Raw genomic sequence first — 13,850 nt, forward strand, 5'->3', positions numbered from 1 at the left:
TTTTCTATAGTTTGATGCCAATGATTGTGGGGGAAGGACAAGATGTGCAGATAGTGAAATCTGTTAATACTTCATTTTCTCTGTGTATGGAAATCCTGCTTCTCTAGCCTAAACATCTATACACCTAAACTCAGTGCAGGGGAAAATACCTCTAGTGCCTGATGATTAGCTCAAATGGGGATGAAGATATACAAAAAGGTCAGTCCTTCCCCTATGGTCCATATCTACACCCTCTAAACTTGGGGTGCCTCAAATCTGCTCCCAAATTTTACAGTGGTCTCCACCATATCTTTTTAGTCCTATAGTTTCTTCAATTAGCTGAATTCCCCTGCCTAACATTTTTCAGAGATCTTCGAAATTCCCGACTCCTGAAGGCCCCCTTCATGATTGCAGTATTCTTATGCAATTTTTTATTTTAAAAACATACATACAACTTTTCCTGTCATTGCTAGAGATTTTGGTAGGGAGGGGATGTAGGTGCCTGTTCTCAGTCAACCATCTTGGTCTAATATCTCCATCCTTCATTTAAAAAATGAACATATGAAGGAAGCTGGAAATAAAATGGTGAAGAGAAATGTATTTACATATACAAGTGCGTTAGACTCTTTGCTTCCTCAGCACACATTTCCTCATCTGTTTTTTTCGAGACAAAGTCTCACTGGAGTGCAGTGGTGTGATCATGGCTCACTGCAGCCTCAATCTCCAGGGCTCAAATGATCCTTCCACCTCAGCCCCCTGAGTAGCTGGGACCACAGGTGTGCACCACCATGCCTGGATAATTTTTTTATTGTTTGTAGAGACAGGATTTTCCTAACGTTGCCTAGGCTGACCTTGAACTCCTGGGCTTAAGCAGTCCTCCCGCCTCAGCCTCCCAAAATGTTGGGATTACAAATGTGAGCCACTGCACCCAGCTTTCCCTACCTTTTTGCCTGCCAACTGAACCTCAATGTTGTAGCAAATGAAAATCACTTGATATCAGAGAACCTGATGCAAACCCTGACATCAAGAAATAAATGATAATTGGTCTATACTATTCATAGTAATCCCATTTCCCTTTACTAGTGATTGGTCTGGGCATGTATCCTAGTTAAGGCCGAAGAAATGTAGAGAAGTCTTAGAGTGGGGAGTCTGGGATCTTCTCTCAGATAATAAAACAGAGCCTCAAGAGGAGAAAAATCCTTTATCTTCAAAGGGATTTTTTTGTTGTGAGGAAGTTATGGCTAGAGCTGTAATGGTCATCATGTGATCATGAGGTACAAGCACAAAAAATGAACAAAAATCAATAGAAACGGCCAAGCAAGGTAGCTCACACCTGTAATCCCAGCACTTTGGGAGGCCGAGGCAGGCGGATCATGAGGTCAGGAGTTCAAGACCAGCCTGACAAACATGCTGAAACCCCACCTCAACTACAAATACAAAAATTAGCTGGGTGTGGTGGCACACACCTGTAATCCCAGCTACTCAGGAGGCTGAGGCAGGAGAATTGCTTGAACCCAGGAGGCGGAGTTTGCAGTGAGCCAAGATTGCACCACTGCACTCCAGCCTGGGCGACAGAGAGGGACGCCGTCTCAAAAAAAAAAAAAAAGAAAAGAAAAAAAAAATTAACAGAAACAGCCTAGGTACTTAATGAAATTACTGAGCTGCTGAATGACAGTCAACAATAACTATCTTTATGGTTAAAGTCACTTTGTCTGATTTTCTGTTACTTTCAGCTGACATTGTTCCAATCCACTGTGTAAATACATATGAAAAAATTTTCAAATATTATTCTAAAGTCATGTAGATTAAAATTTACTTCTAACATTTCTTACATTTCACTTTTTTTTTTTCTCCCTCAGAATTAAACCTGGAGGGGCAGCAAAAAATTTCACCTGATTCAATAAAGGACTCTAAAACTGAAGCCTCAGGTAATATTGCAGTTAGAAAACCTGCAAAAGTGATTTTTACTTTAGATGAAACTGAACTGGAATCAAAGCTAGAGCAACCATGGAAGAAAAATCTCTTTGAAAGGATGGAGGCAAGAGCCCAAGCAATGCAGCAGAAAATAATAGATAAGGAAAATCTGAAGAAGGAACTAGAAAAAAAGGCTGAAAAAAAACTCCCTAGGGATAATTTGGCCAAAGAGTGGTTTAATACTGAAAGCATGACACTGAATAATCGTGTATATTTGCTTGACAAACTTCTACCCACCTTAATTCCTGGAATAGAAAGCATGTTAATTCAGGTAGAAAAGAAGAAGGTTTTGACAGAAGTTGATACTCCAAGCAAGTTTGACCCAATTAATTATTTGGGAGAATATTTAATGAGAAACAATCCTTATTATATCAAAGACCCAGGAATGTCTGGTTACCAGAGGGTGATGAAGGAGGTCACAGAAGACCTGAAGATATATGTTCCTGACACTATCTGCAACAGGTACAATCTGTTATAGTTTCAGTTCATGATATGTCTCCTTACATTGAAAAACTAGTAGAAAAATAACATAATCATACAGACAGGACTTAAAACAAGTGATTTTACAGTTATTCAAAAAGTATTTATTGAGCTACTAGTATGTGCTTCACTCCTTTTGAGGCACTGTGAATACTAACAAAATAAATAAGTTTCTTGTATTCATAGATTTAATTATCTCACTATGACTCCAAGTGTATATTGATTTTTTTTAATCTCCCTGCACTGGAAAGTAAGCTATATGAAAGTTGAGACTTTTAAAAAATTTAACTTTCCATGTAGGCAATATATTCACCTGATTTAAAGGCCAATATGTATAAAAAAGTTATACAGTGAAAAGCTTCCCTCCCATTCTTATCTTCTATCTACCCAGTACTCCACCTCCACCATAAATAACTACTATTATTGATTTTCTATAGATCCTTACAGAATTCTTTATACATACATAAGGAAATGAAAACATGGATTCTTGATTTTCCGTCTTTTACACAAAAGCATGTGATATGAGTTATAAATACCCATTTTTACCTTGCATTTATCTTTTGTCATATAGAAGATTTTTGAATTCTATGTAGTCAAATTTAACTTTCATGACATCAGGATTTTGAGGCACTGTTACATTTCAAAATATTAAAATAATTCTTCCATGTTCTCTTCCAGAATTATGATTTTAATTTTCATTTTAAATATTGACTCATTTGGAATTTATCCTAGTGTAACATGTAAGGATTCAACTTTATCCTTTTTCAAAAGTCTACTTAGTGGTCCCAATAAAAGTTAAGTATCTATCTTTACCCCACTAGTTTAGGATTGAGCCTTTATTAATAAATTCATATATATTTTTTAGTATATTTCTAGATTTTTCTATCCTATTCCATTGGTCAGTCTTCCTTTCATGCATTAGTACCACACTGCTTTAATAAGTGAAACTTTTAAATATATTCCACAGATCTGACAGTGCTGGTCCCCACTGTTTGCTCTTCTTTTCTGATATCTCCTAGCTATCTTGTTTGTTTACTTTTTTTGACATGAATTACGGGAGTAACTTCTCTACTTGAAAAAAAAAAAATGGGGCGAGAAAACCAAAAAAAAAACTTACAGGAGTTTTTATTGAAATTTGATTACATGTATTAATACTCTTAGAAAACCAACATCTTCAAGGCTGCAATTAGCCAAGATTACACCACTGCACTCCAGCCTGGGTGCCAGAGCAAGACCCAATCTCAAAAATAAAAAAAATAATAAATAAATAAATAAGCAGTCATACACACACACATGCAACAGAAAACCAACATCTTTAATAATGATGAGTGTTTCCAGTGTCTTTCAATTTGCTCATCTTATTTTGTATGAATTAGTGTTGTCTTAAAGTTTTTTCATGGCTGGGCATGGTGGCTCATGCCTATAATCCCAGCACTTTGGGAGGCCAAGGCAGGTGGATCACCTGAGGTCAGAAGTTTGAGACCAGCCTGGCCAACATGGCAAAACCCTGTCTCTACTAAAAACACAAAAATTAGCCCAGCATGGTGGTGCACGCCTGTAATCCCAGCTACTTGGGAGGCTGAGGTGGGAGAATAGCTTAAACCTGGGAGGCGGAGGCTGAAGTGAGCTGAGATGTACCACTGCACTCCAGCCTGGGTAACAGAGTGAGACTCTGTCTTGAAAAAAAGTTGTTTTTTTATTTTGCATAGGTTTTGTATCTCTCTTATTAGATTCATTACTACTTCTTTTTATCATTCTTTGTTGCTATTTTAAGCAGGAATTTCATCTCTTCTTACATTTTCTATCTGCATATAGTCTGAAGACATTAAACCTACTAATTTCTGTATATTTTTGTGCCCTGCTACCTTACTGAGTTTTCTTACAGTAAAACTTTAGTTGATTTCTTGGGTTTTCTAGGGAGATAACCATTGTCTGCAAATAATAGTAGTTTTCTTTCTTCCTTTTCAATTTTTATACTAACATCTTCCTACTACCTCCAATACAATATTAAATAATAGTGGTGATATAGGCATCCTTGTATTTTTACAACTGTAGTAGAAATGCTGCTTCTGTTACTGCTTCATTATGGGCAGGGTTCTGTTTTTGTTTTTTTGAGACAGTCTCGCTCTTGCCCAGGCTGGAGTGTGATGATACGATCCCAGCTCATTGCAACCTCTGTCTCCCAGGTTCAAGCGATTCTCTTGCCTCAGCCTCCTGAGTAGCTGGGATTATAGGTGTCTGCCACTATGCCCGGCTAATTTTTGTATTTTTAGTGGAGACGGGGTTTCACCATGTTGGCCAGGCTGTTCTCGAATGCCTAACCTCGTGATCCACCCACCTCGGCCTCCCAAAGTGCTGGGATTACCCAGCCTATGGGTAGTTTTTATATTATCAGTTCTATTCCATTTGGATATGAAAAACATTTTATCTCAATGGGAAAATGTATCTAACCTCTACCTTTCAGAGTGATTTTTAAAAATTAAGACGATTTTATCAAATGCTTTTTCAACACCAATGGAAGTGATAATTTGATTTTCACCTTAGATCCCTTAATGATGAATTTTATTAATAGGTTTCCTAATATTTAACTATCTTAGAATTTCTTTAATAAAACCTGCTTGGTTGCTATGTATTTCAGTACACTGAAATTTGCTTCCTACTAGTAAGACAGAATAAATATTTCTTTCCTTTTAATTACAGATTTTCAGAATTCTATATATATTTTATCTATCTACCTATCAGTAGTCACCTCCAATGGCAGCAAATGAAAACTGTTTTCCCCTTTTGGGAAAGAGTTCCTTTTTCAGTATGATCATGGATGCATGGATTTTAATATATATTCAATATATTTTAATCAATTGTAGTCATTTTTTTTTTTGTATTTTAGATGTTCAAATTGCACCAACTTTGGCTTCTATGTTCTGACATTACCCCTTTAGTCTTTGAAAACTTCATGCATTTTTAAAATGGATTCCTGGCTCCTTTTAATGTGGATCACTCATCTGTGAGCTAGGAGTGCTCATAAATATTGTATAGTCATTGTTTCTAGGCCCTTCAGGACTAAAACATATAATTTTTAGAGCCAATGGCCTGTGGCCAGACGTCACCTGCAGCCTCTTGGCTGCAGTGGCTGGCAGGGCTCCTGTACGACCTGTGGGCTCTGGACCCCAGTTCAGGAGGACCCTTCTTGATCCAGGAGGGGACCCTGGTCTCATTGAAGCCAGATGGGGTCTTGCGGCAGCCTGGTAGACATGTGATCCAGTGCTTTGGAGGCAGGGCTTCACGCTGGTGGGGATGAAGATCCTGCAGTTGGCCAGAGAACGTCCTTGCTGAACACTACCAGGACCTACCGAGGAAGCCCTTCTACCCAGTCCATCTTAGCTACATGAGCTCAAGGCCTGTTGATGGCCATGGTCTGGAAAGGGTACAATGTGGTCGACACCTCAAGGACCATGATAAGATACACCGACAGAGCTGAGGCTGACTCTGTGACCATGTGGGGAGACTTCAGCAACATCCACATCGGCAGGAACGTCCACACCAGCTATTCAGGATATCAGGGCCAGAGAGAGATCCAGCTGTGGTTTGAAAGCAGTGAGCTGGCGAACTAGCTCCCCTAGACAGAGGCCACCACAGAAGCGTCTTCCCAGCCTGAGGGTTCAGGCTGCCCTGGGCCACCCCAGCTTTGGTCCACCAAGACCAACTGCCTCAGTCACAGGAAGCCCACACTCCTACAAGTCTTTCCCCAAACCACTTTCCTGTGCACATTCTGCCCCACCCCAGCCCGGAGGACTTTGAGCCACAAACTTTATGTGCCTTTCTGTATCCTAGCCAGCGCAAGATTGGACCAAATCCTTTCTGCACCAAACTACCAGACAACCTTTGGGGCGTCTTCAAAAGTGGGTAGTGAGACCTCTCCTCCCGCAAAAGGGAGATATTAAAATTCACTGTGCTGAGAAAAGAAATATATAATTTTAAAAATGAGTTAATATTGACAGTTGCATATTAAATATAATGTGTCAGGGTTTTAACCTAATTTCTTTGATATTTGTATTTCCTTTTTCTTTTTTTTGAGACTGAGTCTCGCACTGTTGCCCAGGCTGTAGTGCAGTGGTGCGATCTTGGCTCACTGCAATCTCTGCCTCCTGGGTTCAAGCAATTCTCCTACCTAAGCCTCTTGAGTAGCTGAGACTACAGGTGTGCGACACCACGCCCAGCTAATTTTTTTTTTTTTTTTTTAGTAGAGACAGGGTTTCACCATGTTGGCCAGGATGGTCTCGATCTCCTGACCTCATGATCCGCCTGCCTTGGCCTCTCAAAGTTCTGGGATTACAGGCCTCAGCCACCACACCCAACCTGTATTTCCTTTTTTCTTATATAGAAAATCTTGGTTCCTAATGACATTGACATAACTACTGATTTGTTTTATCCTAAAGTTTACATAAAAGCTTCAAAATGGCCCAGTGCGGTGGCTCATGCCTGTAATCCCAACACTTTGGGAGGCTGAGGTGGGTGGATCACCTGAGGTGAAGAGTTCGAGATCAGCCTGGCCAACATAGTGAAACCCCCTCTTACTAAAAAGACAAAAATTACCTGGGCGGGGTGGCATGCACCTGTAATCCCAGAGATAGTGAGACCCTATCTCTAAAAATAAATAAATAAAATAAAATTTTAAAAACAAAAAATAAGCTATTTAAAAATATAACAACCACTCAGCTTTTGAGCCCTACAAAACCAATCAGTGGGTCAGATTTGGCCCCCAGGTTGTAGTTTGCTAAACTTTTTTCTAAATGATATCTGTTAGGTCTCTTCCAGGTCTAAAACAAAAACAATACCTTTGAATTTCTGAACATCTTCCCAAATCTCCATCTTTTCTTTTTAATATTTTCTGACATACAGACCTAAATATTTTCTGACATACAGACCTACACTAAAATTTACAATTCTTTTTGACTTGTTTTAGTGTCCTTTCTATAGGGTAAATAACGAATTAGAGCTTTAGAATGTAGTTCTTTTGGATTTAGGCAGATATCCCTCTGGAGTAAAGTAAGAAATATGTGCAGAACTCTTGTTTTATGTGTGGTTATGAAATTTTTATTTTCAGTTGAAACAGGCTAAGATCATGGTTGTCTATCAATGACACCAGAATCACCTGGGGTGCTTGGTTAAAAGTGCAGATTCCTAGATCCTTCCTCAGATCTTCTGAATCAGAAACTTTAGGAATGCATTTAAAACAAGTTCCATAAGAGGTTATTATTTGCACACTAAAGATTCAAGACCAAATTAAAGAGAAACCAAATTAAGAGAGTTTTAGTACTAGTGAAAACTTCCAATAGCATTCAGGAAGCACTTTCATTAAATTTAATAAATAGCTTAAGGAACATTTCCGCTCACCATCTGTTCTTGCAGTGCAATAAATTAGACTGTATTTAGATCTATTTCCATTAAAAATACTTACAATCTGTGAACTGATGTCAAGTCTGTAAATGGATATATTGACAAATCCTTCCTCTTGTTACAAATATGTAAATCTCAGTGGGTACATAAAACCCTAGACATTTATCAATGTCTATAATAAGATAGTAATGAACACAATAGGGCTTTGGTTCCATTGCCAACCAATGCCATGACACAGGAGAATTAGGTTGTTTCACTGATGCTTCTTAAACTGGGAGTTTGACTTCTTAGGGTCATTTGAGGCTTAGTAAAATTTTAGTAAATAGATGCTCTATGGAAGCAACACTGTTGCAGGAATTTCATGAAATAGCTAATCAATGATGCTTTATGCCTAGATTGTTAGAATCAGGGCTTTATTTTTTTCTGGCAAAAATCCAAAATCTGTATGTCAACAGATGATGGTGTCTGGCATTTGCAGAATATTCAGAAATCCTAAGGATGTTTTACAACACTGTGTTCTGTTCCCAATGCTATTGACTTAAAGCTTATATACCCAGCAGTCTTAGTAAAAACAGTCCTGCTTTGAAATTCTCAGAACTATATCATTGTTTGCGTTGCCTTCAATCCATCACAAAGCTTTGGAAAAGTCGATTCACTTTAGGAATGAACATTTTCCTTACTTAGAGCCAAGAAAAAAGTCAAGGAAAATTTATTTGGTTTATTGAGACTTTATCTTCTTGTGATAATGTTTAAGTGTTTATTTGCTTCAGCTTGATCCAAAAAGCTTTTGATGCCTACTTTCTAGGACAAAAAGGATTCATCTCTCTTAGGTGTCTAAAAACAACAGATGGAGAAGGCACTCCTTACTTATTTGGAATAATTTTTATAGTGGTAGTCACTACATCTGAAAAATACAGTATCACTGCTATTTGTAGGTTTTATATGTGCAACGTAATTTACTACTTTTCATTGGGGTTCTTGAAAGACATAAATATAAAATTAAGTAGACTTTAATTCTTACATGTAATTTTGGACAACTGTAAAGTAGGTTAGGTTTGTATCATTTGTTTTTCTTCATATGTTCTTTTCTTTTATTATCCTTTTTTAAAAGTATCTTTTTCCTCTGACTCTTGATTCCTCCAATGTTTAGGATTACATATTTGAAAGTTAATACCACCTTATTATGAATTGATAATGAAAAATATTTGCTCCTAAAATAGGATTACAAATTTTTAATAGCCTAATTATGATGGTGGTTACACATATGCATATATGTTAAAATTCATAAAACTATGTGCCAAAAAAGGTAAATTTTACTATATGATTTTTTAATGTAAAACTTTTAAGCAGTAAAAAATATGAAAACTGTTAATGTTAGAATTTCAGACTATTCTATTATACTACAAATTGGCTCTCTTTTCTCCACTAGTCTTGGTACATAATATCTTAGAATGAGTTCAAATGAACCAGAAAGTAGATCTAAGAGACCCAAAACAGAAGCTTGCATCTTTTCCTGTATAATGCATACCCAGTTCTGTCTTGGTAGTTATCTCTGATAATTGCATATTCACTATGGGGTCTGTGTTGTACTTTGAGATATCTTTTGGGCATTTTTTCTGTGACTCCTTTTTATTAGCCTTATGCATTAATAATGGAACTTTTTTTTTTTTTTTGACAGAGTCTTGCTCTGTCCCCAGGCTGAAGTGCGGTGGCACCATCTCGGCTCACTGCAACCTCTGCCTCCCAGGTTCAAGCTAGTCTCCTGCCTCAGCCTCCTGAGTAGCTGGGACTACAGGCATGCATCACCACGTCCAGCTAATTTTTATATTTTTAGTAGAAATGGGGTTTCACCATGTTGGCCAGGATGGTCTCAATCTCTTGACCTTGTGATCCGCCTGCTTCAGCCTCCCAAAGTGCTGAAATTACAGGCATGAGCCACCATGCCCAGCCAATAGTTGAACATTTAATCCACAAAGAGAGAGAAAAACACAGAGGTGTTTCAAGGAATTTCTTTCTCTACCACAGCTACATAGAAGAGAACAAACTGGTATATATACTCAAGACTTAAGGATACACCAACCAAGTAAAATTTCAAAGAGTGAGAGATACAGGCCTTTATTTTATTCATTTCTTACAGATTAACTCATGTAGTGTTCACGGGATTTATGTAAACTATGTGACAAAAATCTATTCTGTATGTTTCTATTGGAACATGTTATCTGCAAAGAGTAATAACATCTACTTCAAAGTACTTTCTGTATTAAAAAAAAAAAAAAAGCTTCAAAATGTCTTACTCATCCTTACGAAATGCCAACACTAGGACTTGGCAAGACAGAGGGAATGTTTCATCCTTGATATGGGTTTTCCTCAGTTGCCAGGAGACAGTGGCTTCCTAGACAGCTGTTTACTTATACTCTACACCAGCTGCCACCCCTTTACTGAGCCAAACCTTTGTGCTTATATTGTGCTAGGAAATCCCACAGGTGCTTCTGCACAGGTGATATTAGTAATATTAATCATCTTCGATTTGTACTGAATGTCAAATCTTATCAATCCAGTAAAACAGATTATGAATCATGTTAGTGAATGAACAAGGGAAATAGTTTTTATAGTATTCGAATGACTGTTATAGCCAATGGAATGGTGGTAGGATTTTATCCAGATAGGTTCTACTTTTGTTCAACCTGAAGCATAATGATAATTTATGTACACTGACTAGTTTCATGTCCATCTCTAAACCATACTCTGTTGTGTATGTATATAGCCCATTATTAAATACTTAGAAATTCAACCACTTATGGACTGCAAGATCATGGTCTCCCTGGACGATATCCTTGTATTCTATACCCTACTCTCCAACTTAATGTTAAATGAGTCTTTGGTTTGCTTCAATGACATAGAATATTCCTAATGTTAGAGACTGAGGTAGAGTCCCTGAGTCAAGTTCTTTCCGGCTAGGTCTGGGTATCTGGTACAATGCCTGACAAGGTGTAGTGATCATGAAGTAGAAACATCTAAAATATCCAGGGTGTCCAGAAATTTTTAGGATTTTTCATAAAAATGAATCAATTCCATTGATTCATTTAAAACTATCCAGTGACAGAGAGCCTCAAAAGAGATAATTTGTCTGTTCATAGAGGAGGTTCTGGCCTTCTAATGGCTGAAGACCTTATATGCAATTGCCTTGGTTTTTGCATCCTTTGTCCTCACTCAATCTTTCATTATCGAAACAGATGCTTCCCAGCTTCCCGGAGGGGTGGTGAGCGGGGGCGGAATATGCTTACTGTGGTCCTCTGCCCTACTCTTACTTTTCCAAGAAGGTAGCTCAATTGGAACTCAACTCACCTAATTTAGAAATAAAAAATCCTGGCTGGGCTGGTGGCTCACGCCTGTAACTCCAACACTTTGGGAGGCAGAGATGGGACGATCACAAGGTCAGGAGTTTGAGACCAGCCTGGCCAACATAGTGAAACCCTGTCTCTTCTAAAAATACAAAAATTAGTAGGGTGTGGTGGCAGGTGCCTGTAGTCCCAGCTACTCACGAGGCTGAGGTAGGAGAATCGCTAGAACCTGGGAGGCAAAGGTTGCAGTGAGCCGAGACCAGGCCATTGCTCTCTAGCCTGGGTGACAGAGTAAGACTCTGTCTCAGAAAAAAAGGAAAAAAGAAATAGGAAATCTTCATCATCGAGGCCAGTTTTAAAACTTGGAGGCACTATATCGGAGACACCCAGCACATAGTGACAATGACCACTAAGCCGTGACTTAGTCCATCCTGGCCAGATAGGTTGCACTATTTATGCATATCACTTTTACTACCATACATATTAACTAATCAAAACCACCAGCCAGGTGTCCTGTTTTGGAATCCAGAGTGTCAGCTTTCTCTGTCTAAAACATCCTTCCCCATGTGTCTTTAGCTGGCTAAGTTCTCCTTGTCCTTCAATAGTCAGCTCCAGCACCACTTTTGTCACAGTTGGTCTGGATTAAGTACTTTTTCTATATATTTCTTACATTTCTGAAACAACTGTAGGCTCATGTTGGCCCCCTTAGCACACTATAATGTAATTGTTATTTACCTTCCCATAGTCTCTTTGAAGATAAGGGCTATCTTCTATCATACCTATATTTGAACACTAAGCACAATGCTTGGCATAAGCTGGGGCTCAATAAATGTTAGATGAATGAATTAGTAACTTAAACTTACTAAGGAACCTTTACTCAATTAGTATTTATTGCTTAACTACTGAGTGCTCAGCAGTGAGCTGTAACTTATAGGGAAAAAATACAAAATTTGATTTTTGTCATGAAGAACTTAAACAGTCTATTTGAGGAAATATATCTAAAACAACCAAATTTATCAAAAGCAGTTGTCCTATATACTCTCCCCACTTCCCACACATTTTTTAGCCTGTTACTTCTGGCTCTTGTGCCAGGCTCTCTCTAATAAATGGCACTTACCAAGATCACAATATTCTCCGTGCTTCTAGACCCAGTAGAAAGTTTGCCATTTTAATCTTACTTGACCTCTTGGCATAATTTTCATCCTGAAATACATTTTCCCTTCTCTTCCATGATATCATACTTTTCTAGCTTTCCTTCTATTTCTCTGTCTTTCTCAGTGTCCTTTTCTGGCTCATTCTCTGCTACTTGATCTTCAAATATTAAAGCCCTTTAACCTGTCACTCTATAATCCATCCCTGAGTGCTCTCATTCCAACACGACTTAAGTTACCATCTATACGTTCATGACTTTTAGATCTATATCTTTGGTTCAAACACCTTTGAGCTCTATCCCAATACATCTAACTATTTATTCAATGTCTGCCCTTGTATGTTTTATAAGCAACTCAATTTCAAGAAGTCTTTGTCCTCAAGCCAAAAAGTAGGGAATCAACCTGGACACCTTCTAAGGCTCTCTCCCTGTTCATTTCTAGTAAGTCATTAAGTCCTGGTGATTTTACCTTCTTTTCTCAAATTCGTTCATTTCTGACCATCCCCCACTGCTTTCATCCTAGTCTGAGCTACCATTATCTCTCACCTCCACTATTGCAATAGTTTCCTAATTGGTATGTTTACATCCAGTTGCCCTCTTCCAATCTATTCTTCATCCATAACTGAAGTGATTTTTTAAAGGCTAATCTTACCATGTTGCTCCCCAAGGTGAAACCTTTTACTCTCTGAATAAATAACAATTTTTTTTTTCTGAGATGGAGTCTTACTCTGTCACCCAGGCTGGAGTGCAGTGGCGCAATCTCAGCTCACTACAACCTCCCCCTCCCAAGTTCAAGAGATTCTCCTGCCTCAGCCTCCTGAGTAGCTGGGACTACAGGTGCACACCACCAAGCCCAGCCAATTTTTGTATTTTTAGTAGAGATGGGGTTTCACCATGTTGGCCAGGATGGTCTCGATCTCTTGACCTCGTGATCCACCCACCTCAGCCTCCCAAAGTGCTGGCAATACAGGCGTAAGCCACAGTGCCTGGCCAAGAACAAAATTCTTAACTAAGCCTATGAGACCTTCCTTGGATGACCTTGTCCTTGCCTTCCTTTCCAGCCCTGCCTCCTGCCTCTCTCCCCACGGTATAATCCAGGCACTCAGTATTTCTTTCCTTCTTAAACATTCTGTGCTTCTCCCTACCTCAGGGTCTTCACATATGCCATTCCCTCTGCCTATACCACTTTTCTTCCTCTTTACCTAATCCTACCAATCCTTTACAGTTCAGGCTCAGATACCACTTCATCATGAAATTGGATTGGGGTCTTCCCTTATGAGTGCTCATAGCTTCCTGTGTTACTCCTTCATTGCTCTTATGAATGGTTTCAGATGGTGGTTTCCTCTGCTGTAATATAAGCAGGAACTATGTCTTAGTCACCATTGAATTCTCAACATCTAACACTGTCTTATGAGTAATGCTCAATAATGTTTGTTAATTAATTAACCTATTACAGTCTGCCTTAATGATGAAAGTTTTCTTTTGTTTTTATTTTATTTTTGCTTATATATATATATATATATATATAT

The 13,850-nt window shown here is 38.4% G+C and overlaps 1 protein-coding gene across 1 annotated transcript in view; it reads left to right on the forward strand.

Annotated features, from left to right (window-relative positions):
- Positions 1–13,850, forward strand: part of EFCAB5 (EF-hand calcium binding domain 5) — a 117,598-nt gene that overhangs the window by 32,013 nt on the left and 71,735 nt on the right. The window contains exon 4 of the mRNA XM_037743275.1: positions 1,839–2,415. Coding sequence (XP_037599203.1) covers positions 1,839–2,415 — 577 coding nt within the window. The remainder of the gene's footprint in view (positions 1–1,838; positions 2,416–13,850) is intronic.

Source organism: Cebus imitator, unplaced genomic scaffold, assembly GCF_001604975.1.
Source record: "Cebus imitator isolate Cc_AM_T3 unplaced genomic scaffold, Cebus_imitator-1.0 Scaffold140, whole genome shotgun sequence".
Taxonomy (NCBI): domain Eukaryota; kingdom Metazoa; phylum Chordata; class Mammalia; order Primates; family Cebidae; genus Cebus; species Cebus imitator.